General features: G+C 43.4%; 2 protein-coding genes and 1 pseudogene across 2 annotated transcripts; all 3 read right to left on the bottom strand.

Moving 5' to 3' along the window:
- Positions 1 to 288: 288 nt before the first annotated feature.
- Positions 289 to 14,120, bottom strand: LOC136652709 (olfactory receptor 13H1-like). The gene is made up of 2 exons (XM_066629630.1): positions 14,001 to 14,120; positions 289 to 1,083 (listed from the first exon to the last, which is right to left on the bottom strand). Exons 1-2 carry the CDS (start codon positions 14,118 to 14,120, stop codon positions 289 to 291), a joined length of 915 nt encoding a protein of 304 aa, XP_066485727.1.
- On the bottom strand, positions 9,315 to 9,434 carry LOC136655112 (5S ribosomal RNA; annotated as a pseudogene).
- Positions 14,121 to 17,451: 3,331 nt separating the features above from the next.
- LOC136652708 (vomeronasal type-2 receptor 26-like) lies at positions 17,452 to 26,940 on the bottom strand. The gene is made up of 5 exons (XM_066629629.1): positions 26,924 to 26,940; positions 25,192 to 25,483; positions 22,613 to 23,440; positions 19,028 to 19,154; positions 17,452 to 18,353 (listed from the first exon to the last, which is right to left on the bottom strand). The coding sequence occupies exons 1-5, from the start codon at positions 26,938 to 26,940 to the stop codon at positions 17,452 to 17,454; spliced, it is 2,166 nt and encodes a 721-aa protein (XP_066485726.1).
- Positions 26,941 to 27,163: the final 223 nt, after the last annotated feature.

The raw sequence follows: 27,163 nt of genomic DNA, 5'->3' as shown, positions 1-27,163 counted from the left end.
CCATCCAATACAATCAGTCTTTGAAGAAATATAAAAGGCTGACTGCTGGGATTGGGCTAGCTCAAAATCTGAGTTTTGTATTGACTATTGAGCATGAGCAAGTTGAACAAGAAGAATGTTGGCTAGGAAAAAAGATGTTGAGATTGACACTTTCCCTGAGACATACTTCACAGTTTCTTCCTTGTGAGTCGTTTCAGTGCAGATTTCACTTCCTGGTTTCTCAATGTATAAATTAAAGGATTTAACATTGGTATTATTACTAAATTAAAGAAAGAAATAACTATGTCGCTATCTTGGGTTTCTTTTGATTGAGGTTTGATAGTTTGCATATAACACGGCTACCACAACCAGGTGAGATCCGCATGTAGAAAAAGCTTTCCATCTGCCACCAGCTGAGTGGATTCGCAGAATGGCCACAAAGATACGTAAATAGGAAAAGAGAATAAAGCAGAAGGGAAAGAGGACAGTGAGAGTACTGGTAAAATACATGATCAATTGCTCCACATCCATGTCTGAACAGATCAACTTCATGAGGGCTGGGAGTTCACAACCAATATGATTTATCTCATTATAGCCACAGAAATGGATTGGGTTTGCAAGGCAGGGAACTATAGACAATAAGAAGGCAACTGTCCATGATGCAACAGCCAACAGAATGCAAACTCTCCAGTTCATGACAATCGTATAGTGTAGTGGATCGGAAACAGCAACGTAGCGGTCGTAAGCCATGACTGCCAGCAGGAAACATTCAGTGGATCCAACATATAGGCCAGTATAGATTTGAGTAAAACACATAGCAAAAGACATGACAGGTCTGTCCATCAAGCAATTGGCAATGCCTTGTGGGGCGCCAATTGTAGAGAGACTGAGATCAATGATGGATAGATTGCAAAGGAAAAAGTACATAGGATTGTGGAGTTGAGGCTCAGCTATGACCACCAAGACAATCAGTCCATTTCCAAATATGGTCACTAAATACACAACGGCCATGAATGCTGCTAAGCCCGTCTTCGTTTTGGGCCAGTCAGAAAATCCAATGAGGACAAATTCAGTGATTTCAGTCTCATTCATCTCTTCTCCAACCTGCATTAGGAATTGAATAGAATTTTGCTATCATAGTGTCATGCCTGTTTATTACCTCAATTATTTATTATTATGAATAATGAAGTAACTATTATTATGAATATTATGAACTATTCTTATGAATAAATGAAGTAACTATTTATTACTTCAATTATCCTCATACTGACTGGGTCAATTTGTGTTCTGGTCACGATAAGGAAACCGGATTTCTTAACGTGCTAAATGACTGTGGCTTAGAGCAGCTAGTCACAGAGCCCACCAGAGGACAGGTGACTCTGGATTTAATATTGTGCAGTATGCAGGACCTGGTTAGAGATGTAAACGTTACTGAGCCATTGGGGAACAGTGATCATGCTGCGATCCCTTTTGACATGCACATTGGGGGAAGAATACCAGGCAAATCTCTAACAAAAACCCTTGACTTCCGACGGGCGGACTTCCCTCAAATGAGGAGGCTGGTTAGAAGTAGGTTGAAAGGGAGGGTAAAAAGAGTCCAATCTCTCCAGAGTGCATGGAGGCTGCTTAAAACAACAGTAATAGAGGCCCAGCAGAGGTGTATACCGCAAAGAAAGAAGGGTTCCACTAAATCCAGGAGAGTGCCCGCATGGCTAACCAGCCAAGTTAGAGAGGCTGTGAAGGGCAAGGAAGCTTCCTTCCATAAATGGAAGTCTTGCCCTAATGAGGAGAATAAAAAGGAACATAAACTGTGGCAAAAGAAATGTAAGAAGTTGATACGGGAGGCCAAGCGAGACTATGAGGAACGCATGGCCAGCAACATTAAGGGGAATAATAAAAGCTTCTTCAAATATGTTAGAAGCAGGAAACCCGCCAGAGAAGTGGTTTGCCCTCTGGATGGTGAGGGAGGGAAAGGGGAGATAAAAGGAGACTTAGAGATGGCAGAGAAATTAAATGAGTTCTTTGCATCTGTCTTCACAGCAGAAGACTTCGGGCAGATACCGCTGCCAGAACGGCCCCTCCTGACCAAGGAGTTAAGTCAGATAGAGGTTAAAGGAGAAGATGTTTCAGACCTCATTGATAAATTAAAGATCAATAAGTCACCGGGACCTGATGGCATCCACCCAAGAGTTATTAAGGAATTGAAGAATGAAGTTGCTGATCTCTTGACTAAGGTATGCAACTTGTCCCTCAAAATGGCCACGGTGCCAGAAGATTGGAGGATAGCAAATGTCATGCCTATTTTTAAAAAGGGAAAGAGGGGGGACCCGGGAAACTATAGGACGGTCAGCCTAACATCCATATCGGATAAGATGGTGGAATGCCTCATCAAAGATAGGATCTCAAAACACATAGATGAACAGGCCTTGCTGAGGGAGTGTCAGCATGGCTTCTGTAAGGGTAAGTCTTGCCTCACGAACCTTATAGAATTCTTTGAAAAGGTCAATAGGCATGTGGATTTGGGAGAACCCATGGACATTATATATCTGGACTTTCAGAAAGCGTTTGACACTGTCCCTCATTAAAGGCTACTGAAAAAACTCCACAGTCAGGGAATTAGAGGACAGGTCCTCTCATGGATTGAGAACTGGTTGGATGCCAGGAAGCAGAGAGTGGGTGTCAAGGGGCAATTTTCACAATGGAGAGAGGTGAAAAGCGGTGTGCCCCAAGGATCTGTCCTGGGACCGGTGCTTTTCAACCTCTTCATAAATGACCTGGAGACAGGGTTGAGCAGGGAAGTGGCTAAGTTTGCAGATAACACCAAACTTTTCCGAGTGGTGAAGACCAGAAGTGATTGTGAGGAGCTCCAGAAGGATCTCTCCAGACTGGCAGAATGGGCAGCAAAATGGCAGATGCGCTTCAATGTCAGTAAGTGTAAAGTCATGCACATTGGTGCAAAAAATCAAAACTTCACATATAGGCTGATGGGTTCTGAGCTGTCTGTGACAGATCAGGAGAGAGATCTTGGGGTGGTGGTGGACAGATCGATGAAAGTGTCGACCCAATGTGCGGCGGCAGTGAAGAAGGCCAATTCTATGCTTGGGATCATTAGGAAGGGTATTGAGAACAAAACGGCTAGTATTATAATGCCGTTGTACAAATCTATGGTAAGGCCACACCTGGAGTATTGTGTCCAATTCTGGTCGTCGCATCTCAAAAAAGACGTAGTGGAAATGGAAAAGGTGCAAAAGAGAGCGACTAAGATGATTACGGGGCTGGGGCACCTTCCTTATGAGGAAAGGCTACGGCGTTTGGGCCTCTTCAGCCTAGAAAAGAGACGCCTGAGGGGGGACATGATTGAGACATACAAAATTATGCAGGGGATGGACAGAGTGGATAGGGAGATGCTCTTTGCACTCTCACATAATACCAGAACCAGGGGACATCCACTAAAATTGAGTGTTGGGCGGGTTAGGACAGACAAAAGAAAATATTTCTTTACTCAGCGTGTGGTTGGTCTGTGGAACTCCTTGCCACAGGATGTGGTGCTGGCGTCTACCCTAGATGCCTTTAAAAGGGGATTGGACAAGTTTCTGGAGGAAAAATCCATTACGGGTTACAAGCCATGATGTGTATGTGCAACCTCCTGATTTTAGAAATGGGTTATGTCAGAATGCCAGATGCAAGGGAGGGCACCAGGATGAGGTCCCTTGTTATCTGTTGTGCTCCCTGGGGCATTTGGTGGGCCACTGTGAGATACAGGAAGCTGGACTAGATGGGCCTATGGCCTGATCCAGTGGGGCTGTTCTTATGTTCTTATGCTCTTCATGGTACCAATTTCAGGGCAATCGGAAGCAGTGGTGGCAGAAGGACAGTGTGGGGCACCCGCCATGCGTGGGACCCAACTGGGCGAAATTGGCACCACATCAGTTTAAGTCGCTTTTAACCAATGCTTATGCCCATTGGATAAAAGCGACTTAAACTGATGTGGTGCCTCTCCCAAAAGATACGAATAGCTACGATAGCTAAAGAATAGGCAAGAATAGCTAAAAGATATCATAGCTTAACCAGGGCCAGCTTTTAGGCAATGGGGACAATTTCGCCCAGTTGGGTGCTACGCATGGTGGGGGCCCCACACTGTCCTTCTGCCGCAGCTACTTCCGATTGCCCTGAAATTGGTGCCATGCCAGCAGCAGCACGTGTGCCTCGCTCATCTGTGAGATGCTCTCACATCTTCTAGCACCATCCTCTACCCGTCTCACTCCAGCCTGAGCTGCTGCAGACAGGGCAGTGACAGGCGAGAGTCGGGGAGCACTGCAAGCTGGGCACACGGTCCCTCCCTTCCTGTGACTGATATCCCAGGTGCCTATTCTGGACAACCACTAAAGGTCCAGGAGTCCTATCCACCAGCACAGAAGTAACAGATTTCTTTTTCTTGGCCTGGCTCCATTCAAGAGCTAAAGAATTAGTAGAGGGGGCCCTGCAAAATTAGAGAAGGCCCGCAAAAGCATTTCCAATTGGACTTTGTAGCTCCTAAGGCTGGCCCTGTTTTTAACTGTTTTCCATAATAGTTGATTCTCATTGATTTTATTCTGACTACTGTAGTAGTTACTCTACTATTGCTTATAACTCATGCAAGGTTCATTGATTAAGTTTAAACATAATACAGATAGCAAAAGTTCAGAATAGGTGCCTTTGTCCATTATTCTGGAAAAGCTTATTGTTTGGGTTGTATGATAACTTAAAGTAACACTTTAAGAAACAGAAATATCAATTTATTGATGAAGACAATCAGTAATAAATCTCTTATTACACTAGAGAATATAAAATACTTCCAATTAACAAAATAATTTCTAAACAAAATGGCTTAAGGATAAAGCGGCCCAACACAGTTAATATTAGTTATGGCAAAATCTTATCAAAGCAAGGGGACACACTATTTAGAATGAACTGGCTGTCAGTGGGATTTTGCTTTCATTGGGACTGCATCAGGACTAAGCTGGATCAGGGACAATCATTAAAATCTACAGAGGCAAACATGTCCCAAAGTGTATGTAAATTTTTTTAAAATATTTTTCCCCTGCTAGGCAAAGAATTGTGATCTATACTCTATTAGGGATTGGCATCCAGACACTTAATTGAGGTTTATCTTAAGAAAGTAAGTCATGACTAAGTTTCATTTTAATGAATAAGACTTAAGTTAGTCTCAACTAATGGGTCTCACGGATTTCAGCGATGCTTAGCTCAGTTTTAATCTTTTGAGTTACAGCCCCTGCACTGTTTCCAACAGGATAAAACATAGTGGCATAGCAAGCAGGGGGTGATGGGGGTCAGCTGCCTCAGGTTCCACCACAGAGCAAGCCAAGATGGCAGCCACATTCTTCAAACGCTTACAGGTGCTGGGTGCAGCTTCGTGAGCGCACCACCACCTCTTGTTCCTTCTCATTTGGAGGCCTGAGCCTCCAAATGAAAAGGAAAAGGAGTTGGCAGCAAAATTGTGAAGTCATACCCCCCGCCACTCATAAGCAATATAAGTCAGTCACTAGGCCAAGCCACTGATATGGCAGCTTTCTTGTTGTGCTTCAAAAGCGGCCCACTAAGTTGCTCGCAACGCAGATGTAGTTGGCGGTGATGTGGGGATGTTGTCACATCACTGCCAATTACTTCCATATGTGCACACTTGGGTCAGTGATTAAAAACCCAATCCTAATTTTGGTAGCAGTTGCTGCACCAGCACTAGCCGTTGCAAAGGTGCTGTAAAGCATGTTTGTGACAACATGTGAGTAGGCAGCACCAATGAGAAGGCCTCTGCCATCCTGCTGGTGCTGAATCCAACCTGCTGGATGCTGGGGCACAGAAGGGCTGCACCGTTGTGGCAGAGGGGTGGGGGAGGGCAGAACGGTTTATGGGGAAATGAGACATTGTTCATTTGGCTTGGAATAGAATCTAAGGAAGGATGAGCTTTGTGGTTTGGCTAAGACAGTGGTTCCTAACTTTTACACAAAGGTAAGAGAACCATTAAGTGCTTACGGGGCCATTATGGGCAATGGTGGCTCAGTGGTGACAACACTTCTGACTTTGCACCACCACCGACTAAGTTAAAGAAGGGGTTTTTGAACTTACATAGTGATGGTAGCAGCGTGTCCCTAGGTTTGTGGCCTGCAGCCATTGCCGCCATCTGGTATATCTTAAAAAAAACAAAAAAACACCCTTTTAAACTTATTTGGTGGGGGTGTCATGAACCGGGAAATGCCATGGCTGCCATCCTGCTGTCACCACTGCTTACCACTCCTCTTCAAGGGGAATTCAATGTATTTCATTGCCTGGAGGGAGGGGCAGGATCCCCAGGATGGGAAACACTGTGATAATATCTGGAAAGCTTCACAGAGATGGTTCCCCAAGACTGAGAGTTTAAGGTGCAGATCTCCCAGGCTGGTGGAAGGGGGTAGAGTATGCAGAGGAAATAAAGAAACAGAGCCACTGCAGTCATGAGGCAGCTCTGAAATGGCCTTGTTGAGGAGTGGCATGGAGTCAGAATGGAAGGAAAATGAGACACCACCTTTGTCAAAGTCACTCTTACTTGGGAGTTTGCTGGGAGTTCAATATTACTTTGTCCTGAGTAAACCAACAAGCAGGAAATGCCTGCAAGTTATAACTGTTTACAATCAGTTTCCTCTCACTGATGGCCTATTGACTACGATAGAGGTTACTCTACTCTTGCTAACTTTTCAAGCATGTTTTAAATTGTTAAAAGGTAACTATATTAGATATTGCAAATGTCTGCCTTCTTCATTACTGTGGAATAGGTTATTTTTTGTGTTGATGACTCAAAGTACGATAAGTTAAAGCAAGGGTCTCCAAATCCTGGTCCAGGGACCAGATGCGGCCCGTGGCGAGCTTCTATCCAGCCCACAGCCAGCCTCTTGTCCCCTGAAATTCCCTGGCCCACTTTGCCAAACATGACTAGAACCATGCTCTGGTTGCATCTGGAGGGTGTTTTGAGGGCTAGAAAGGTTGAATGAATGAGCCCATTTATTTATTTATTCACACACCGAAGTTCCATCTCAAATTTATTTATATAAATTTTATGTTTATATTTTTTTCTGGCCCTCAAAACCGTGCCAGAAATTAAATGCGGCCCTCTGGCCAAAAAGTTTGGAGACTCCTTACTTAAAGGGATACTATAATTAATAAACAACGCCCCAGCCAGGCACACTCTATCTCTGCCCCCTTCAGAGTAGTAAAAGGAGTAGTCAGGCTCAATTTAATTTCCAAAAGTAGTGCCTATCTTGAGACTAATACTAACTAATGATTTTAGAATTGTCACTTTTCTCCAGTAATTTGAGTCTGATGGTCCCAGAGGGCATGCAAAAAGGGATGCGTATTGTTTTGGTCATCTTGCAAGCAGAGGCTAGAAAGTTGAGGAAATGGCCTTAATCATGAATCTGTTTGCTGCAGATAGTAAACACAACCCATGGTTTTCAAACTCCCTTCAAACCATGATTTCACTCCCAAATACGTACTTGGGTGGTTCAATATGCAGACATAATGCTGAACTATTAAAAAATTCTACTCTTAAGTATGGATTTTGGCCCAATCCCATGCTTGCATTATGCCATCAGAATGTGGGCTCCACCACTGCTAGCCATAAAATAGTGCCATAAAGCACTTTGCAAAGGTGCACCTTCAATCCTTGCCCATCAGAGCAGGTAGGAACAGCCCAGGGAGATGTTCAGGGTGAGAGGAAGAAGAAGAAGAGCATAGGGGTGAGGAGGGCAGTGACATAGGTGGGTTTGGGCAGAAAAGGCGTGGAAGGGGGCAGGATGAGGGGCACCAGCGTGAGCCATATCCTATCCCCTTTCAGGACCTGATCCACTGGCAAAGGTCAACGATATTGCTGGCACAGGTCTGGGCTGACCTGCAGCTGCAGCTGGGGCTTTGCCTCCTTACCTCAAGAAGACCTCTGCCTGCTAAATTCCCCCATGAGTTGCATGGTAGCCCCCACTGGTGCAGCTGCATCAGCACAGGGGAAATTTGGTAGGATTGAGCTGCCCAACTCAGAGGCCAAGGAACCTGACTCATATTCCCTTTTTTCTATTTTATCCACACAGTAATGATTAGATTTTTTGTCGTTGATTTTATATAGTGCCAAAGGAGAGGGATAATTCTCATTGTACATACAAATAATGGAACTTGTTACTTAAACTATTTGTAGAGCATAAATAAACACACTCATAGGAGTGGCAGGAGGTCTGGCAGGAGATCTGGTCTAGAGAGTTGAGCCTCCATTTGCCTGAAGATACCATCCGAAGGTCACCAGTTCGAGGCCCACCAGCACTGTGCGACCTTGAAGCAGCTGATAAGCTGAACTGAGCTATTCCATCTGCTCTGAGCGTGGGAGGATGGAGGCCAGAATGTGTGACCAGATCAAGAAAGAAACATCTGAATGTTGTGGTTTCTTGAAAGATAGAAACCTTCTTTCAAATTGTAAAAATCCCTAAGGGGATTTAAATTGCCTGCCTATGTAAATTGCCTTGAATAAAGTCTAAGGAGAAATCTGAGGACCAAGAAAGGCGGTATAGAAATACCTCTATTATTATTAGTCCTTGGAGTTGCTGTCCCTCCGGAATTTAGCGTAAAATTCTAAAACACTGTTCCATTAATTCTCTTTTATATCTTGTTGTTGCTGTACTCTAATTTATCATAGTGAAGGTTTTGCTTATTGCTCCCAGAAGGCAAGCAAATTAATTCCCATCATGAATGGCAGCAAAGGAGACCTCCTGCAAAAAAGTTACTATGATAAATGCAGTGGGCCCGCTGTAGCCATGAATTTGAAACCCAAGGATTTCAGCTTCTGCAGGTTCCCAAACTCGTGGGTTGAACCCACATGGACCTTCCAGAGGCGAGGGGAGCACAGCTCCCAGAGGGTGCTCGAAGGGTCAGGAAGGCCATGTGTGGCCTCCATAGACCTCAGAATGTCTTCTAAGGCTTGTGGAAGGTCTTAGAAAATCACTTCCACTTTTTGGTAAAAACTGGAAGTGATGTTTTAAGGCCTTAAAAGGTCGTCAGAGGGTCGGACAGGGCTTCCCTGGCCCTCTGAAGGCCCTTTAAGGCCTTAAAACATCACTTCCAGTTTTCACAAAAAACTGGAAATGACCTTCTAAGACCTCCCAGAGGGTCCCCTCACCTCTGGAGGATTACAGGGTCTCAAAACCCACGGATTTCATTATTCATGCGTTTCCTTATCTGTGGGGGGTCCTGGAGTGGAACCCCTGCAGATAAATGGGAGGCCCTGTTATGGTTGGCAACCTTCAGTCTCGAAAGACTATGGTATAAGCCTACAGCACCCAGTATTCCCAGGCAGTCTCCCATCCAAGTACTAACCAGGCCTGACCCTGCTTAGCTTCCAAGATCAGACAAGATCGGGCATGTGCAGGGTAACAGTTGCTGTCGACAGAAAGAATATTTCCCTCTGTTTTCTCAAATTTATGAGAAGTTGCATGTGTTGGCCTTTTTTCTTTTCTTTCCTGCAAGCAGTCATTATTTAAAAACAATACTTATGCTATGGGAGCATAAAATATAATATGTGAAATCAAGTTTAACATTGGTTGTTGGCTTTGTGTTTTTGGTATTGGAATGGAAATTTCACTACATTTTTAGGAGGGTGTTTGTTCCGAACCAAGTGACAATCTCCAGGACACAGAGACTTTGCTTCTTCTCCACAGTTCCTTTGTACTATGGAAAAGGGACATGAAGTAGGTACTGTATATGTTTCAAAAAAGGGAAATCTCACCATAGATAGTTGGGCTAGTAGTAAAGCACACGTTTTACATGCAGAAGGTTCCACGATCATCACCAGATAATTCTGGGAATGATCCATACCTATACTCTGTGGGTCTAAAACTCCCCCATGGGATACAGTCTGTGCCCCTTTGGCACTGCTGCATCTCCACATGGGGACTTAGGCCCTGATCCACAGTGCCGACGCTGTAAAGCACATCGATGATGCATTCCGCCAGCCCAGTGCTGGAGATAGCCTAGCACTGGAACAGCGATGGTTGAAGGACGGAAGTCTGGCACCTGGTGCTCTACGTGAAGTGCTGGGCAATGGAGAGGCAAGATGGGGCATGGGGGAGGTGTTCCAGGGTGGGTGGAGGGTGGAGCAAAGGCATGGAGAGGGGAGGGAGTGGGGTGAGTGAGGGTGGGACACAGCCGAGCTCAACACCAATTCCACAGCCCTATATCGGCTAAATCGATGGTGCAGAGCTGAGTAGCCCCATTGCAGGGCTACCTTACTTACCCAGGGGAAGGTGACAAATGTGTTGCTGGCAGCTGCCCAGAGTGCTCAGTGTGCCACGGCAGCCATTTTTGACACTGTGGCAACCTTTCACATTTGGCAGATCAGGATTGGGCTGCCGGGTAGTACTGGCCTGTAATACGAATTTGCTCCCCACAACCTGTTGGCATTGTTAGGCCCCAATCGGTGAGTATCCATTTCAGTGAGGCCATCAGGACCCAACCAGGAGGGGTTTTGAAATCCTTTCTATGAACTCTGCTGCTTCGATCCTTCTCATCCTACGTGTAAAAATCACATTTGCCTGCCTTCACATTTGCCTATATATGTAAAATATTTTTTTACTCAGCAGGTGGTTGGTCTGTGGAACTCCTTGCCACAGGATGTGGTGATGCCGTCTGGCCTGGAGACCTTTAAAAGGGGATTGGACAAGTTTCTGGAGGAAAAATCCTTTATAGTTTACAAGCCATGATGTGTATGTGCAACCTCCTGATTTTAGAAATGGGTTATGTCAGAATGCCAGATGCAAGGGAGGTCACCAGGATGAGGTCTCTTGTTATCTGGTGTGCTCCCTGGGGCATTTGGTGGGCCGCTGTGAGATACAGGAAGCTGGACTAGATGGGCCTATGGCCTGGTCCAGTGGGGCTGTTCTTATGTTCTTATGTTTTACTCTATGTCTTAATTCTATTATAACTATTGTGACTAGTTACTTTGAGTACTTTGGCATTGAGGACTTTATAGTGGTGTATATAAGCGACCTCTTCCCTTTTGTGGATGGCTAAGGCTTCAGCCAGCTTCTTGTGATTTTTCATATATTTTGACATAAAACCAGCCAAACTTTCACTGCATCACACTTAATTTTAAGAAATCCTTCTCCCATTTACCTTCAAACAAGTTACTCAGACATTACATGCCAAGTCAACTGTTTTCTCCCTGCACCAGCCCCCTTTCACATTCATTTCTCTATTTCAGTTGCAATGTGATTCTCAAGGATGTTCTTTGCTTATCTAATTAAATGTATTCTTCTCTAAATTTGTCTCCTGCAGCTGTCTGAGCTTAGCTAGACATTATATCAGTCGCCATCCGATAAGGATGTTACTTCTTTCTGTCTGTTTTCTTAAGGCTTTCCTAAAATCAAGCATGTTGGCTCTTTAAGACTTACTTCTATAATTACCATGTCTTCCTATATATGTTGGTTACACTTTAAGGCAAAGACTATATATTCTATGTCCCCATATGTGTTTTTCCTTCTTTTGAAAACTTGGAAGAATAAACAAGTGAGCCTTGGCACCTGGCATCACAAAGTCTTTGCAGATGTGTGCTTCTGGAAAAGGGGGAGTCTTATCTTCCTTGTTGCCCTAGTCACAACTCCCTTTTCCAAATTCTAAAACGTATCAACACAAGTCTTTGAGGCCCCATGGTCTCAGCTAGCAAAACAGCTTTCTAAGCAATAAAATAAAAGCTACAGAAACACAGGCTTAGCAAAAGCTTTTGCCAAGACATCTGCCTCTGCCAAGGTTATCTGCCCAAAACTGTGCTTATCTGAGTTACATTTCAGAGTCTGAGGCTCAAGCATCTTTAGTAATAAAATCAAGTAGCTCTTTACTATTCTGTGTGTTTCTGTGCTTTAGTCAGACCTTTAATAAAATCAGGCAGTTAAAACTTACTTCTAATGGCTTTACAATCTAGGGTTAAGGGTCACCATGCCTCACTATGGACTCTGCTGCTTCGATCCTTCTCATCCTACGTGTAAAAATCACATTTGCCTGCCTTACCCCAATAGATACTAGTCATGGTGATTTGGATTAAAACTGGATCACAACATATTGAGCTGAACAAAATCTGCCTAGGATTGTATCCGACTATTTTTCCTGTGCTTTTTTTCCTGTTGTTGTCCGGGAGAAGACCACTTGGATGTTCTATCTAGTCCTCCTCTCTTTTATGTGACCGCATGCTGCTGTGACATGTATGGATGTGTGACATGCCTGTTTGCATGTGTATGTTGCATTTTCACATCAAAAGACTGCGGCAGAAGCCAGTCACATGGCATTTTAATTGGACTGATGGGAAGAAGTCTCAGACCCAACAGGCTTCAAGGAAGGTCAAAACTTAGGTTCATCTGAGCAAACTTTCCCCCACATGCTAGGTGCTTCATTTAAGCCTTGCCCTTCTTTTATTCTTTAAAAAAAAAATCCCCTGAATGGCCACACATTACTGGTGTAGCAAATTTGAAATTTGTTTTGTAGTAGTTTTGAAATTTGTTAGAGAAATATGTTTGGAATAAAGAAAAGTCTACAGCTCCAGCCTCTTTCACCATTGGCTGCAAGGTAATTGAGGATGTGGGCTCCATAACAAATCAAGAGTTCAGTCCCAAACCATTAGTAGGGTTTGAGAGTAAACCATCAGATGCAACCATCTTGAACCAGGTGAAGACTATCAAGGCACAATGGAAAACAAACCCATAATCTGTTCATGGTGATCTATTGAACCTGGCTTTGCCTTTTTGTATATGATTATTGTCTTAATAGTAGTAGCAGTAGTAAATACTTTCAAATCCCCTAGAAATGAATGTAATGTAATTGGGTATACACGGGGCCCTCTGTATCAGTGGATCCCATTTCCTCAGATTCACTTATCCACAGATCAATTCTGTGTCCCTGCTGCGCCCCTTCTGGAGGCAAGGGCAGAGCTCCTTTCACCTCCAGAAGGACTTCTGAGCCCAGCATAGACTGTGGATGTCTGCCTGCAGTCTCTGCCTATCTCAGACAGAGCCTTAGAGGTGAAAAAGTCACTTCTGGTTGTTTGTCGTTCATGTCCAGGGCCTCCCTAGGCCTGCTAATGCCTTGTAAGGCATTCAAAACATCACTTCTGGTTTTACGAAAAACAAGTGTCATTTTTTCACCTCTGAGGCTCAGTCTGATAGATATTCGCGGCCTCTGCTAGGCTCAGATGACCCTCCAGAGGCAAGAGGAGAGGAGCTCCCTTCACCTCTGGAGGGTGGGAGTAGGCATCCCCTCCTAGCAACAGATTTAGGAATCCGCAGAGGGCTCCAGAACAGAACCTCTGATGATACAGGAGCACACCTTTATTGATTAGAGCAATGTAATGTACAAAAAACAGATTTTCAATATGATAAGTTACACTCATGCACAACTAATAGTCTTGATAGCTTTAATCCTAATTAGGTAGGTTCTCACATTTACAGCATCCATCACTTTTGATGAATCCCAGAAAAATCCAATAACCGGCATAATGCTTTTCTCAGGGTATCTTTTACATCTTTGTTCCTGAGAGTGTATATGAAAGGATTGATCATAGGGGTTAGGACCATGTACAGGCAAGAAAAGGCCTTCTTTAGGCCTCTGAATTTTCTGGATGTTGGTAAGATATAGACAAAAATCAAAGAACCATCGAAAATTGAAACTACTGTGAGGTGAGACGAGCAGGTGGAAAATGCCTTTTGCCTCCCAGTGATGGAGGGGATCTTTAGGATTGTGCTAATGATTAAATCATAGGATGTGACTGTAATGACAAATGTGGGCAGAAGTCCTATGGATGAGGTTATGAAAGATGCCATTTCGATAACACGTGTGTTGCTGCAAGAGAGTCTGACGACAGGGGTGAAATCACACAAGAAATGGTCAATTGTATTTTGGTTACAAAATAGGAGTTGTGGCAACATGTATATTGTGACGGTGATCAGAAGTAACCCGATTGTCCAGGATACCAAAAGCATCAGGATGCAGGTGCCTTCGCTCATCAGCGTGGCATAATGCAACGGTCTGCCTATGGCCAGGTAGCGATCATAGGACATGGCTGCCAAGAGGTAGCATTCTGTGGCTGCCATGGTACCAAAGTAGTGCATCTGCAGAATGCAGCCCCAGAAGGAAATGGTTTTGTCTCCTGTAAGGAAACTGACCAACATTCTGGGCAATATAGTGGTGGTACAGGAGATCTCCACAAAGGACAGATTTGCCAAGAAGAAGCACATAGGGGTGTGGAGGTGCTGTTCGGCTGCAACCACTGTAACAATGAGGAGATTTCCAGACAGAGTCACAATATAGACGGCCAGAAATAGAAAAAAGAGGAGAATAATCCAGTTCTCAAGGTTTCCGAAACCGAGTAGGACGAACTCTGTGATGTTCTGTCTTGCCATTCAGAGCTTTTCTCAACCTGCATCTTTAGAAAACGAATCAGATATTGAGTAAAGGGAAAGTTAAGTATCCTCTGTCCCCACCCCAAAATAGCTTCTTGTCAGGTGCCTACATCGGGAAGCTGTAGAATAGAAAAGCGTTCACAGCTGAATGGAAGTTCATTGGCCAGTTCCCTCATAATCTAATTTCCTTCCTTAATGTATGGAAAGCTCTTGTAGCACAGTAAGAGATGTTACAGATTGTAAGGGGCAGCCCAATGCAGAGCAAATTCCCCAAAGCCAAAGTGGCAGCTCCAGTGCAACTTCCGTTGCAACCAGTGGGGGAATTTTTCAGGCTGGATGTTTCCTTGAGGTAACGAGACCTTCATCCCCTTGCCCCAGGGAAAGACCCAGCCAGCACAATGAGTCTACTCAGACCTGCACTTGCTAAAGAGTTGGTGCAGGTCCAAATAGATTTGTGTTAGTGCATCAGTGGCAGAACAGACAAACCAGAAACAGACATTCAGAGGGAGGAAATGCCTTCCATCCTCTCATGTTTACAATAACACCATCCAGCAAAATGAATCAAGCAATGTTAAGTAGACCTTCTTTCTTAACTGCACATCTTCAGACCCCCCCTTTACTCAACAAGGTGCTCCTCCCATCTGCAATGTTCTAGCTTAGAACTCTTCTCCCCTCATTTCCTCGTCCTCTCATTCTTCCTCTCCTTTTTTAAGTGCAGGAAACAGGCAGAGAAAGAAAAGCAGTGGAAGCAAGTAGGCAAAGATGCTGTCCTAACCTCCAATCTGCAGTCTGCTGCCTGAGGCAAACACTTCGTTGGATAGGTTGGCCCTAATGCTTCTAAAAGTTGGCCCTGCTGCTTGAAGTTGCTCCGCTCTCCTTGAACTAGCGCCACACGGGTCTGAGGAGACCCATAGGGGCCACGGCTCCTTGCCCAGGGGAAAGGGGAAAAGTTTCCCCTTGCCTCTGTTTCAGCCGATTATGGCCCCTGTCCTGCACTGGATACAGCGCAAGCCTCTTGGCTCTCCTGTTCCAGTGGAGGATAAGATTGCACCGCTAATTTCTGCTTGTATTAAATTTTTTATTGTTTTCCAAAAACAAATATAAACAAACACACATTACACAATACACAGAACACATATCACTTTACAATACACAAAAGAGGGAGGCTTGCACCCTTCATTTCTCCATACATTGGTGTTGTACCCTACCTTTGTGAATAAATCTTCAAGGCAACTTAGGTCCCAATCCTATACTTACCTAGAGTCAGCACTGGGTGCCATAAACGTGCCGTAAAGCGTATTTATGGCACCTGGAGAGTAGGGAGCACCAACACTGGGCCCATGCCGATCAGGTGCCAGGCCCAGTGCCAGCAGGAGGAAGACCAACTGCCTGGCTTCATTTGTTTCAACACCTCTGTGACTTCTTCTTCAGGCTCAATTGACTGCACAGGTTCATGAGTGGCAGCTACAGTTTCTGCTGGACCATGGAACATTAGTTACTTCTCCCAGAACATCTCTACTTTCTAAGTTTAATAACCCGTGTTTTCCATTATTTTCAAGATTAATGAGGGCTAGAAACTTGTTGAATGATTTTTTTAAAAATACACTTGAACTTAAGTATTTGAAGTTTTAGATCTTGGAATTGTCTGTGACTTTGGAGATGTAATAAATATTCAGCTCTTTTTGGGGAAAAAAGCATTTGTGGTTCAGTGGTAGAATTTTCACCTGCCACACATTGTCAGTCTCTTCTAAACAATTTATTAGTTTTTATTATAATCTTTCAAAGGAAGAGATTACTGGTTAAATAGTTTGGTCCACAAACATCAGTTTCAAACCAAAACTAAGCAAAGGCCTTTTGTACACATAAGTAGAAGAAGAAGATGCACAAAATCCTTTTTCCACTGCAGGACATGAAGAACAAACTTTACCTTTGCTTTTACCCATACACCCCCAATCAAGCATGTAAAATCAAGACTTTGGACTTATTGTCCACTTTATTAAACATTTAACAATGTAAAATTTGCAGCAGGGCACTAAATTAAGCCCACAGAGCATGCAGGATCTAAACAGGGTAAACGGCTCTAGCTGTCAACTTACCCCAGGGGATCTGGATGATCAAACAGGTGTCCCCTTGACTTAAGACTCCAGTCAGTCAATGATCAGCAAAGCCTCTCATCACCAACCCAAAGGGTCACAGCAGCATTAATGTGCCAGTTCATCTGGCCAAGTCAAATGTATCATTTACATATATAACCAAGGTGGAAAAAAATTCCCTTTTCACCCTTCCTCCTCCTCACTCTCACTGCGATCCCTTCTTCACATTTTAAAATGTCTTCACATTTTAAAATCCAAACAGAATGTGGACATTTCTTTGTAACCTAATAATAACAGTTAGCATTTCTATAGTATTTTCTGAGTTTGCTAAGGGCTTCATATGTGTTATCTTGACGCAGTCCCAACAACCTTGTAATGTATCTAACAGCAGAATCCCATGCATATTTAGTCTGAAGTAAGCTGCAATGTGTCCAATGGGATTTGATTTCAGGTAAGTACATACCACGGAACATCCACATTTTTCGGTCCCATATCCATGGATTTAACCATCCATGAAATCAGAGGGTCCATATGGATGACTCCAGAGGCTCCCCCAGTGACTTTCCATGTTGCCTTTGGAGGCCCATCCTGGGTTGCACTGGGCTGGCAACTATTGGCCTGCACAGGCCACAGAATGGCCTCCAGAAACTACTTCCACTCCTTGGAGGCAACTTTTGGTTTACTCATTTTCTTCAAAGAGGGACTGTGGATCTTGACCTAATTCAAATGTTATACGGTAGCTCACCTAGGCTTTAAAAATACATTCCATGATTTAAATATTCTGCTTTCTCATTTCCTCACCCCATGCTAAATTTGCAGCACTAACCCAAAGCTTTCTACCACCCTAAAGAAAGAGCAAATAGCCTGCATTAGTTTCAAGCCAATAAATATCAGAGGAATATTGGAGAACACAAATAATCACAACACTTTTAATTCCTCTTCTCTGTTAGCATTTTCTTGGTGTTGAGATCAGATCTCAGAATAATAACATAACATTTTGGGGAAAAGATGCAAGCTAACAGCCCAGTGTTGGAGGCCAAGATGGCAAACACTTCCACTGCCACAACAGTTTTCCCCTTAGTGCTGAGATAAACTGGAAAAAAGGAAATCCATACACTGCAAAAGACCAGCATGCTGAAGGTTATGAACTTGGCTTCATTGAAAGCATCTGGTAGTCTTCTGGCTAGGAATGCAACAGTGTAGCTGATAGTGGCCAGAAAACCCATGTAGCCCAGGACACAGTAGAACATGAAAGGAGACCCTTCATTACATTCCACTAGGATTTGCCCTGTCTCTGAATACATGTCAGCATCTGGAAATGGAGGAGAGATTGACATCCAGGCAATACAGAGACTTGCTTGAATGGAAGAGCAGGAAAGAACAATGGAGTAGGCTACTTTCTGCCCTAGCCATTTCCTCATCCTGTTGCCTGGCTTGGTGGCCATGAAGGCCAGGATCACCATGCTTGTTTTTGCCAAGATGCAGGAAACGGCCACAGAAAAAATAATGCTGAAACCTGTTTGCCGGAGAAGGCAGGACTGTTTCCCAGGCTTGCCAATAAATAGCAGGGAAGCAAAGTAGCAAAGGAAGATAGAAAGGAGGAGGACACAGGTGAGGTTCTGGTTGTTGGCTTTGACAATGGGAGTATCCCAGTTCTTGAGGAAGGTTTGCATCACCAGACATGTAATCAAAGCAAAGGAAATTGCAAGGGAAACCAAAACAATCCCCAATGGCTCTTGGTAGGAGAGGAAGGAGATAACTTTGGGAATACATTGATGGTGATTCTGGTTTGGATGCTGATCTTCTGGGCATGGAATACAATGAGCTGCATCTGAAAGGGGGAAAAAAAGTTGGTAACTCTGCTATGTAGAGTGTTATCTGCTGTGAAATTAATGGACCAATCCTATCAGGGCCTTATGCTGTTGAACTTTGTGCCACACCAAGCTGGTGGCTCATGACCGATGGTGCAGAAGGTGGGAAATCCATGGCTGGCAGGAATGGGCCAATAAACCTACTCTGGAGCAGGTAGATATGTGGCAGGGGAGGATGTTGGAAGAAGCCGTGCATGCTAAGATCCTATTCTCCTTCCTGGCCATGATGTGCCCCCAGGAGTCTCTTTGGACTTACACAAACAAAACAGCTAGCATAGGTTTAAGGGGACACATTGGACACAAGGCATGACACCTGAAACCACCATGAGAAGCCCAAATGCAAGTTCCAATGGCACAGGGCACTCATAGAATTGGGCAGTAGATTAAGAAACATTAAATTCTCTGATCAGTTATGACCACATTCTTTCCTGCTATCATTGTCGCATGCACATTGGAAAGACCAGAGTGGAATGACAAGCTCAACCTGAGCATTTCCTGTGCCCCACTGGTGTATCATGATCAAAAATAGTTTGAGGTGTTCTCTCACCAGGAATCCAGATCAAAGCATATTTCAGAAATGTCACCATTGACATATATTTGAAATGCTGCCCAATCATTCCAGCCACTCTCTTACCCGTCCGATTAGAAATCATGTCTTCTGGGCATGCTGTACAGTCATAACAACAAATCGGTTTCTCCTCCTGAACTCTTTTGCTGTGTCCAAGATGGCAGCTCTCGACACATCTGGAAGGAGGAGGTGTCTAATGGTTAAAAAAAAAGTGGTTAAAAAGACTATGGAAGGCAGAAATTTTCTTCCTTGTTCCCTCACTTCTCTGTTTCCTTGTGCAATCCTTTTAAATAATACTGGAAGTGTGGGACATGCTAGCATGTCCCACACGTCCTGTTATGCTAAATAGGAATGCTTCAGAATGAGGTCAGGAGCTGGATGTCCATATTCTCTCAAAAAAAATTTGGATGACTTGTACAGAGGTGAGTCAGGGCAGCATTTGACAGTGGACTGTCAGCCCAATCCTATCCCTGGCAATTCTGCCAGGTGCAGAGGCGCAATAATGGGCCACAGTTGCATCCAGCGGCACCACTGGAGGTCTCCTCGGGGGAAACCCCTGGTCCCACAATGAGGCTTCTCAAGTCTGCCCCGGCTATTTTCCCAGCACTGACTTGAAAGCCTCTGTGTCAGGTTTTGCAGCCCAAATTGGAGAATAAGAACTCTGCCAGTTTCATCCGCTCCTGGGATAGCTCTTCCCCTGCCCCGACTTCTCCCCACCCCATGCCTCCTCAAGTACCCCCTCCCCAAAAATTCTTACTACTTGCAGGCACTGCAGGAGTGCTGGCTGGCCCTCCCAACAGTGTTGAGGCCCAACACCAACTGGCGCAGGCCCAGTGCCAGTGGCCCCTTCTCACTGGATGCTATGGCACGCTTGCAATATCAAGTGTAGGCGTTGGAGCTTTGTGTCAGCAGTAGGGCTGTATAGGATTGGGCCCTATGTTGGGCCTGCCTGCTCCAAGGAGAAGTTAGAAATGGTGCCCCATGATGTGTCTACCAGCTGAGAACAGAATCACAGAGACTTGGAGCAAACAGTGAATAAAGAGAGAATGATCAACAGTTTAAAAAGTGAGGACTGAGTAGAAACATTTGAGTTTGGTGGTGGTGGGGAAATAATCAACTGATTAGATGAAGGGATGCAGATATTGCATATTGTCTGTGTGTCTGTGTTTGTGAGTGACAGAATCATTGCACCCTGGAGAACTGCGCCCCAGTCAAATGCATCCCAGTATTGGACATTTAAACCTGTTCTTTATGCATCCCAGACATATGTGTCCCAATATATGTCTGTCTATATTAGCTATACTTTTGAATTTTTAAAACACAAAGTTAAGGCTGGGATAAAAGGCTTCGGATATATAACTGATGTTAGTTTAAAAGGAAAATAATTCTCTGAGTGTTATGAGAAGAATCCAATTTGCTCCCTCTCCTTCCCCACAGTTTCTTTGAAAGATATATCAGATGAAGGGACCATTTTACTCCTGAACATTTCACATTTGGAATAGAGAAAATCAAATTGTTTGTACCTCTTTAAATCGCCTATTCCATGCAATCCAATCCTCTCTGATGGCAAACTTTTTACTTGGGAGAATCTCTCCAACAGCCCTGGCCAAAGGATGTGATTTATTGACTGAACAGACCCAATTGATGACGTCATACCCAGATGACAAGTCTCTCTTCTCAAAAAATATTTCCTGTCCAGCTCCATTGTTAAAGTGGAGGTTTTTTAATACAGAGTGGAGCTAAATGGAAAGAGAGTGATATTAGCTACCTGAAATGGAATCTATATGATCTCTATACAGTACTTATTCAATTCTGTATCATTTTATTACAGCATTTGTGAATTCTATCATAATAGAATCCAGGTAATGTACTGTACCATCTTGTCAGTTTGAAGTCATGCTCTTTGCTGGCACCATGCCACTAAGACATGAAACACTGGCACTGGGTTGAACTAAGCCCAGCTTCCTTTGGTAGATGATGTTGCAAACCAGAGCTCCAGATATTGCAGGGGTATGGGAAGCTCAGACAGCGACATCCTTCCTTTCCAGCTTTATGCTGCCACAGCCACATGCTTGGAGAAGCAACAGCAAGCAGGTCAGAACAAATGATGGATGGTAGAGGGGATTGGACGTTGGGTTTGGGTGAATGGAAGGAGGCTTTGAATTGGAAGAAAGGGTGTATAGTTGCTCACATAGGGATCACTGTTGTGAATAATTTCTGACTATATCATGCACCTGCTGGAGGGTAAAAAAGCATTCATCCTGGTGTACATTGACGCAGAAGAAATTCAGCTATTTCCTGATATTGAAGAATGGGGAAATTTTTGTTTTGGGTTCTACAGATATGCAGCAAAAAATTCCAACTGCAAATAATTGACAAGACAATTCCAGTCCACCATTAAAGGAGTTGCTAGATGGAATATCGCAGAACTCTCAAAGGTGACCAAATATTTGACATTAAGGGATGGGCTTGAACAAGTAGAATCCTTCTTAAATAATTGGTTCTCTGTTGGTTCTGATTTTTTAAAAATAAAAAGCAATACAGAGGAACTCTCTGTATCCGCCAGTATTCTCTTCTCAGAACCCCCATGGGTGTCAAAATCTGTGGATGATGAAGTCTGCGTATTTGAGCATTTGCAATACTCAGAATGTGGCCGGACCAGCACTGAGTCTCCAGAAGGCCTTCCAACTAAAAACCAGAAATCACAATTTTTGGTCTTCCAGGGCCTTCTGAGAGCCAGGGAGGCAGCATGCAGGCCACATGCAGTGAGGCCTCAGAACACACACAGCCCAGCTCCCATCAGCTCCAGAAGGTACAGGTTTGACCTACCAAGTGGGCCCAGAATCCGCAGATGATCAATTCAGTGTATTCTGAACCCGTGGATAACATGGGCCATGTGGGTTACTTAGCTATAACCTGCTAACCAAGATTTCTTACAGCCCAATCCTAACCCCTATCATACTGTAGCATGCAGTTGTGCCATTGAGGTGTGTGCTGCATACTATTGTGGGGAAGCAATCAAAAAGTAATTTCCTGTACCTCTCCATAGGCCCTGTCAAGGCCTATAGGTCTGCTCAGACCTGCACCAGATGAATAGGAGAGAAAAGGGGAGGGACAGGGAAAAGGGGAGGAGATCGGACTCTGGTGCATGGCAGTGCTGCTGGAATCCACCTTCGATCCAGTGTCCTGCCTCTGTGATACACCCCCAAACCTCCCTGCCCTTCCCCTCTTTGCTTGCAACATACCCCTGCCACCCACTTACTGGCAGTATCATGGCGGTGTACTACTCCATCTACTTCTGGGCCTTTTGCAACAGTGGGGTGTTCATCCCACTGTAGCAATATGCCCATAGGACAGGGCCATATATTTTTTAAGTATATAGTAGAATTGGTATCCATCTGTTGAATTATGTTTACTTGATGTTTTCCCTGTGAATTTTAATCTTAAATTAACTTGCAGAATGGATGAAACTCCCTCATTTCTATATTTATATACAAATTTAAAACAAAATAACATGCGCTTCTGTGTCCATCAACAACATCATCATCCTTTTATTTTAACTCAAAGGTTTCCTAGCAATAACTTTGCTAAATATTTCCATCCATCTCTTCAATATGATTTTTCACCAATGAATTACAGTGATTATTTTACCTGCCATGGCTGAACATTCAGATGTTTGGATTTGCCTTTAGGCAGTTTTGCTTTTTCTCTGGAGAGGTATATCACATGTAGAGAATTTGCTATAGCATAGACTGCATTATAGATATTGTAACTCTCACCACTCATAGCTCCCATATAAATGACCTCTAGATTCCCCTCTTCTGCACATTTTTCTTTCTGGAAATGATCTACATTGAGAAGAGAGCAATAGAGTGTGTCATCAAAATGGAAGTGGATAAAATCCATAAGTGACTTGTCAGGCGTCAAGGTACGAAGGAACTTCTGGAATCTTGGCACTGCAATTTTGTGGGGTGTGATGGACAAGGCACCATGAAAAATGTTTTCACCGATTACTTGCCTTGAGGGCAAGAAAGGAAATCTCCATTCAGATGGCACGATCCAAACTTTCTGTATGTTCTGGATCCTTGTGTCCAGTTCAGAAGTATGTAAGATGTATGCTAAAGCAATCTGAAACAGTTGTGTCCCACTGAGAATAATCACATTGGCCTTACTTAATACAAACACTTCCTTTATTTTATAAATGTTTCCAGTGAAACCTTCCTGCAATTCAGACACGGATTTGTCATCCTTTTCCAGGAAGGCAATACAAATGCTATTCTGATCAAGCAAAGACACAAGGTTCTGTACAAAGCTTTCTTCTTCTTCATCTGAGACAATGAGGCCAACCCATGTCCATCTGAAGTGCAGAAGAAGCTGGACAATCCCTGTATAATAAGTCCCTTTCCTTGGTGCCATCCGGTACACAGAAGGAAAATCCATTTTGCCACTCAGAATAGTCTCAGATGTACTATAAGAGAGCTAATGGGAGAAGTGAGGCACATAAGAAGTTATTGAAATAACAAGAAACTTCTAAAGCAGCAGTTCCCAAACTGTGGGTTGGGACCCACTGGTGGGTTGTGACCTGATTTTTGGTGGGTTGCCAAAGAGTGATGGAAATATCAGTTAACTAATTGCCTCAAAGCCTGAAGCTGTTAAAAAATCAGATACTGTAGCTACTAACTGCCTTGCAAGGAGCTGACCTCCTGCAGTTTGCAAGCATGTGTAATGTTGGGGAGATAAATGTTCATGAGTCATTCTGGTTATTGTATGTATGTATGTATGTATGTATGTATAAATAAATAAATAAATAAATAAATAAATAAATATTACCAGGATCAGCCAGGTTTTAACAACCAAGCAGTACTTAGTTTCAGAATAGCCTTTTTATTTATTTCTAGATCTCCTTTTTTTCCCTACAAGTCTGGTGAACCTAGGTGGGTCCTGAAAGGGTGTTGTTTTAAAAAGTGGGTAATCATGCTAAAAAAAATTGGGAACCACTATTCTAAAGTGATATGATTGTTTCTAGTTTTCTAGTAATATTAAGACCCCGATCCTGAGGTCCACGGTACAGCTCTGTGCCGCGGACCTCAGTTGCAAACGTTCCATAAGGCACGTTTGCGTGGCTTACTGCCGGGCTCCCGCCAGAGCTAGCCGAGCTCTGGCAGGAGCTGTGCCAGCTTGCAGCACGCGCCCAGGTTCCGCGGCTTGGCAGTTTCCCCGATTGCTGGGCTGCAGAATGGGAAATGGGGACGTGGTTGGGGGCATAGGAGGTGTTCTGGGGAGTGGGGAGTCATGACCAGGGGGAGAGGAAGAGGCATTTCAGGGGAAGAGGGAGAGGCAGGTCTGCGTAGCCAAGCTCCGCAGAATCCAAGCCGCTCATGCATGGCTGCTCACCCTATACGAGCGCCTTTTGTTTAGTGGTGACCAAAAGGCAGCAAGCTCCAGGCAGCTCACGATTGGGTTGGAAGTTCTTAATATTCAGGTTTTTAAATTTTTATTTTTAAAGTATTCCAAACAGTATTTCCCTTTCTTAGTCTATTATGTTGAGTAAATTTCTGTTATTTATGAATAATGTGTCATTCCAGGAACTGATTTACGCTAGAAATCATGAGCACAATGAAAAGAGTCAGGCAAACTTCCTTTCTACTCTTCATGAACACATAAGGGAACCCAACAGACCAGCGGTTCTCAAACTTTTTAACACCTGCTTTTTAGAATGACAGTCTGTCAGGAACCACTGGAAGTGATGTCATTAACCCAGAAGTGATGTCATGCCCAGAAGTGACATCATCAAGCAGGAAAACTTTTCTCACACACCCCATATGACCAAATCAAATCAATAAATGAAGTAAATTAACATTTCAAGCTAAAAATGTATTTAAAATAAGGAACTATCCTAAGCAGTTGCTGATCTGTTTAAAAAAGTTCCCCAAACAGGCTCCAATCCTATCGACACTGACCTGGGACTAAGCCCCATTGATGATCATTGCTAAAAGCATATACATAGCAGTCTGTTAAAAGCACATATCTGTAATATTTCCGCAGATACAGTCACATCCCATGGTAGCATCAAGTCTATTAAAAATAAAATACACATTGAAATGAATGAGGACCCATCTGAAATTGACTCGCAACCCACTTAGTGGGTCTCGATCCACAGTTATTTAATTTGCATGTAATCCAATGAGCATCATTAAATGGAAAGGCATTAAGGAAGATCAGTAATGTACCTGAGGAATCTTGTAGACATTGGTAATTGGGGCCAGCTGAATGGAAGTCTCTTCAGTAAGCCCTCCAATAACAGACAACACATGTTTTTTTCTATCACACTTGTAGTTGGTTATATTCCTTTGCTGTGTGAACAGTAGACTCAAGGCACTCTCATATGTACTCCATGAGTTAAACAGGTTGTCATAGATGTGAAATCCCAGGGTAACATTAGGCAAGAGTCTGGAATTCTGATCGATCTCATGAATTGCAAAAATCAAAGACAGGACATGCTGAAAATGTTGGAAATTCTTGCTGCAATGAGATTGGTAGTACTTAAATTCAGATAAAATATTTCCTGCACTGTCATTAGGACCACATACACAATGATTTACAATCATTAAGAATCTCTGCTACGACAAGGAGACAAACATAAGTTGTGCACGGGAATGATAGATAAATTCAAGTAAGAGAAAGGGAAAGGAGGAGGGATGACATTTGGTTTTTAGGAGCAACTGCTCTCTACTCCTAACTGACTTGTGAAAAGCCTCATCTTGGACAGTTCCATGCTTTTTTAGATATGCAAACAATGTCACATCATGGGAGCTTTTAGCTCTGAGATAAGTAAGACCATTTGTGATCACCAAACATGCATATTTAGATGCTGATTTTCCTCCTCATTAGAAGTGTAATCAGGAGGTGTATGTTAGTGAGGACACACATCTCCGAAACAATTGGGAAGTCTCCCAGTGCATCCTTCCAAGTGTGTGACACAACAGGAAATAGCCATCTCTGGTCGTATGGGAGACTAGGAATCCATCAAGGACATCTCAGAATGTAACACGGCCCATGATTAGCTTGCTTGCTTGCTACTTTATTTATTTATTTATTTATTTATTTATTTATTTATTTATTTATATACCTACTTACTTATTTATTGCTGCCTTTCCTCCAAGAATCTCAGAATGTTGTACATTGTTTCTTTCTTCTTTTTGTCCTCATAACAACCCTGTGAGGTGAGACTAAGAGCTATTGACTGCCCCACTGTTAACCATGAATTTTTCTGGCTGAGCAGGGATTTGAAACTGGATCTTAATAAAACCTATCGTCTATGTAAAAATCTATCATATATGTAAAACTCTATAAATGTCTGGTCCTCATTTCTCTAAAACGGTGTCTTCCCAGCTATATCTTATCCTCCCTCTTCTCTTCCTTCCTTCATTTTGCATGTTTGCAGGTCCCTTCCCTGTCAAGGATTTTTTCACTTCTCTGTTTCCACTGTCCAGCAGTGGTGACCATTCAGGACTTAAATATATGTTGCATCACATAAATTTCTGGATTTCCTCTTTTTATACATTTATCTCCCTAATAAGTAGTTTGTGTAGCATTCGTATATTCATCACCCTTATTTCATGGCAATCTACTGAAGTGTGTCATGAGCCACTGCACCAAGGTCCCTGATCACGCAGCCAAATTTCGCCAATAGACAAGGACTTCAAAGGAATGTCTCATGACACACTTCAGTGAATTGCCATGTAATAAAGAGTGATTGCATACAATACAGTGAGAACACTTGAGAGAGGTAGTTGCTGACCCTGAACATGTCAAGCTGCTCAGAGTTGTCCTCCTTTTCTACATTACTTTGGACTATTGAAGAAAAATTTCACGTGTGATTTCATCATTCATGCCAATTTCTGCCCCTCTAGACATGATTTGTGAATGAGCCTTATGACTATGGAACAATAAAGAACTTACCTAATCACATCACGCATCGTATCTGGATGGTCTGTAAAACTGTGTATCAAGTTGTATGTTGGTATTACAGAAAGGATCCCACCAACAGTGGGGTTTCCGGGCATATACAGGTTCTCCTGGGTGTTTCTAGGAATCTGACACACAAGAACGGGGAGCAACAGCAACAACAGCAGCAGGCCAAGTTGCATGTTTGCATTCTTTAAAATAATACATGACATTCTTATAAGCTACAGTCCTCCT

The sequence above is a fragment of the Tiliqua scincoides genome, chromosome 5 (assembly GCF_035046505.1).
Source record: "Tiliqua scincoides isolate rTilSci1 chromosome 5, rTilSci1.hap2, whole genome shotgun sequence".
Classification (NCBI taxonomy): domain Eukaryota; kingdom Metazoa; phylum Chordata; class Lepidosauria; order Squamata; family Scincidae; genus Tiliqua; species Tiliqua scincoides.
Note: the sequence above shows the minus strand (reverse complement) of the source record. Positions and strands in the feature narration are given on the sequence as shown.

Bases quoted from the DNA above. Each gene is read 5' to 3' on its own strand.
- LOC136652709 (XM_066629630.1), bottom strand. From the start codon at position 14,120: ATGGCAGCCACAGAATGCTACCTCTTGGCAGCCATGTCCTATGATCGC. The intron at 1,084-14,000 runs GTATCCTGGACA...TTCCTAATGCAG, and splicing joins CCTGCATCCTGATGCTTTTG to GTTGGAGAAGAGATGAATGA.
- LOC136652708 (XM_066629629.1), bottom strand. The intron at 23,441-25,191 runs GTACATTACTGA...TTCTCCCATTAG, and splicing joins ATGTCTACAAGATTCCTCAG to CTCTCTTATAGTACATCTGA. The intron at 19,155-22,612 runs GTAAAATAATCA...TTTAACCATTAG, and splicing joins TGAATGTTCAGCCATGGCAG to ACACCTCCTCCTTCCAGATG.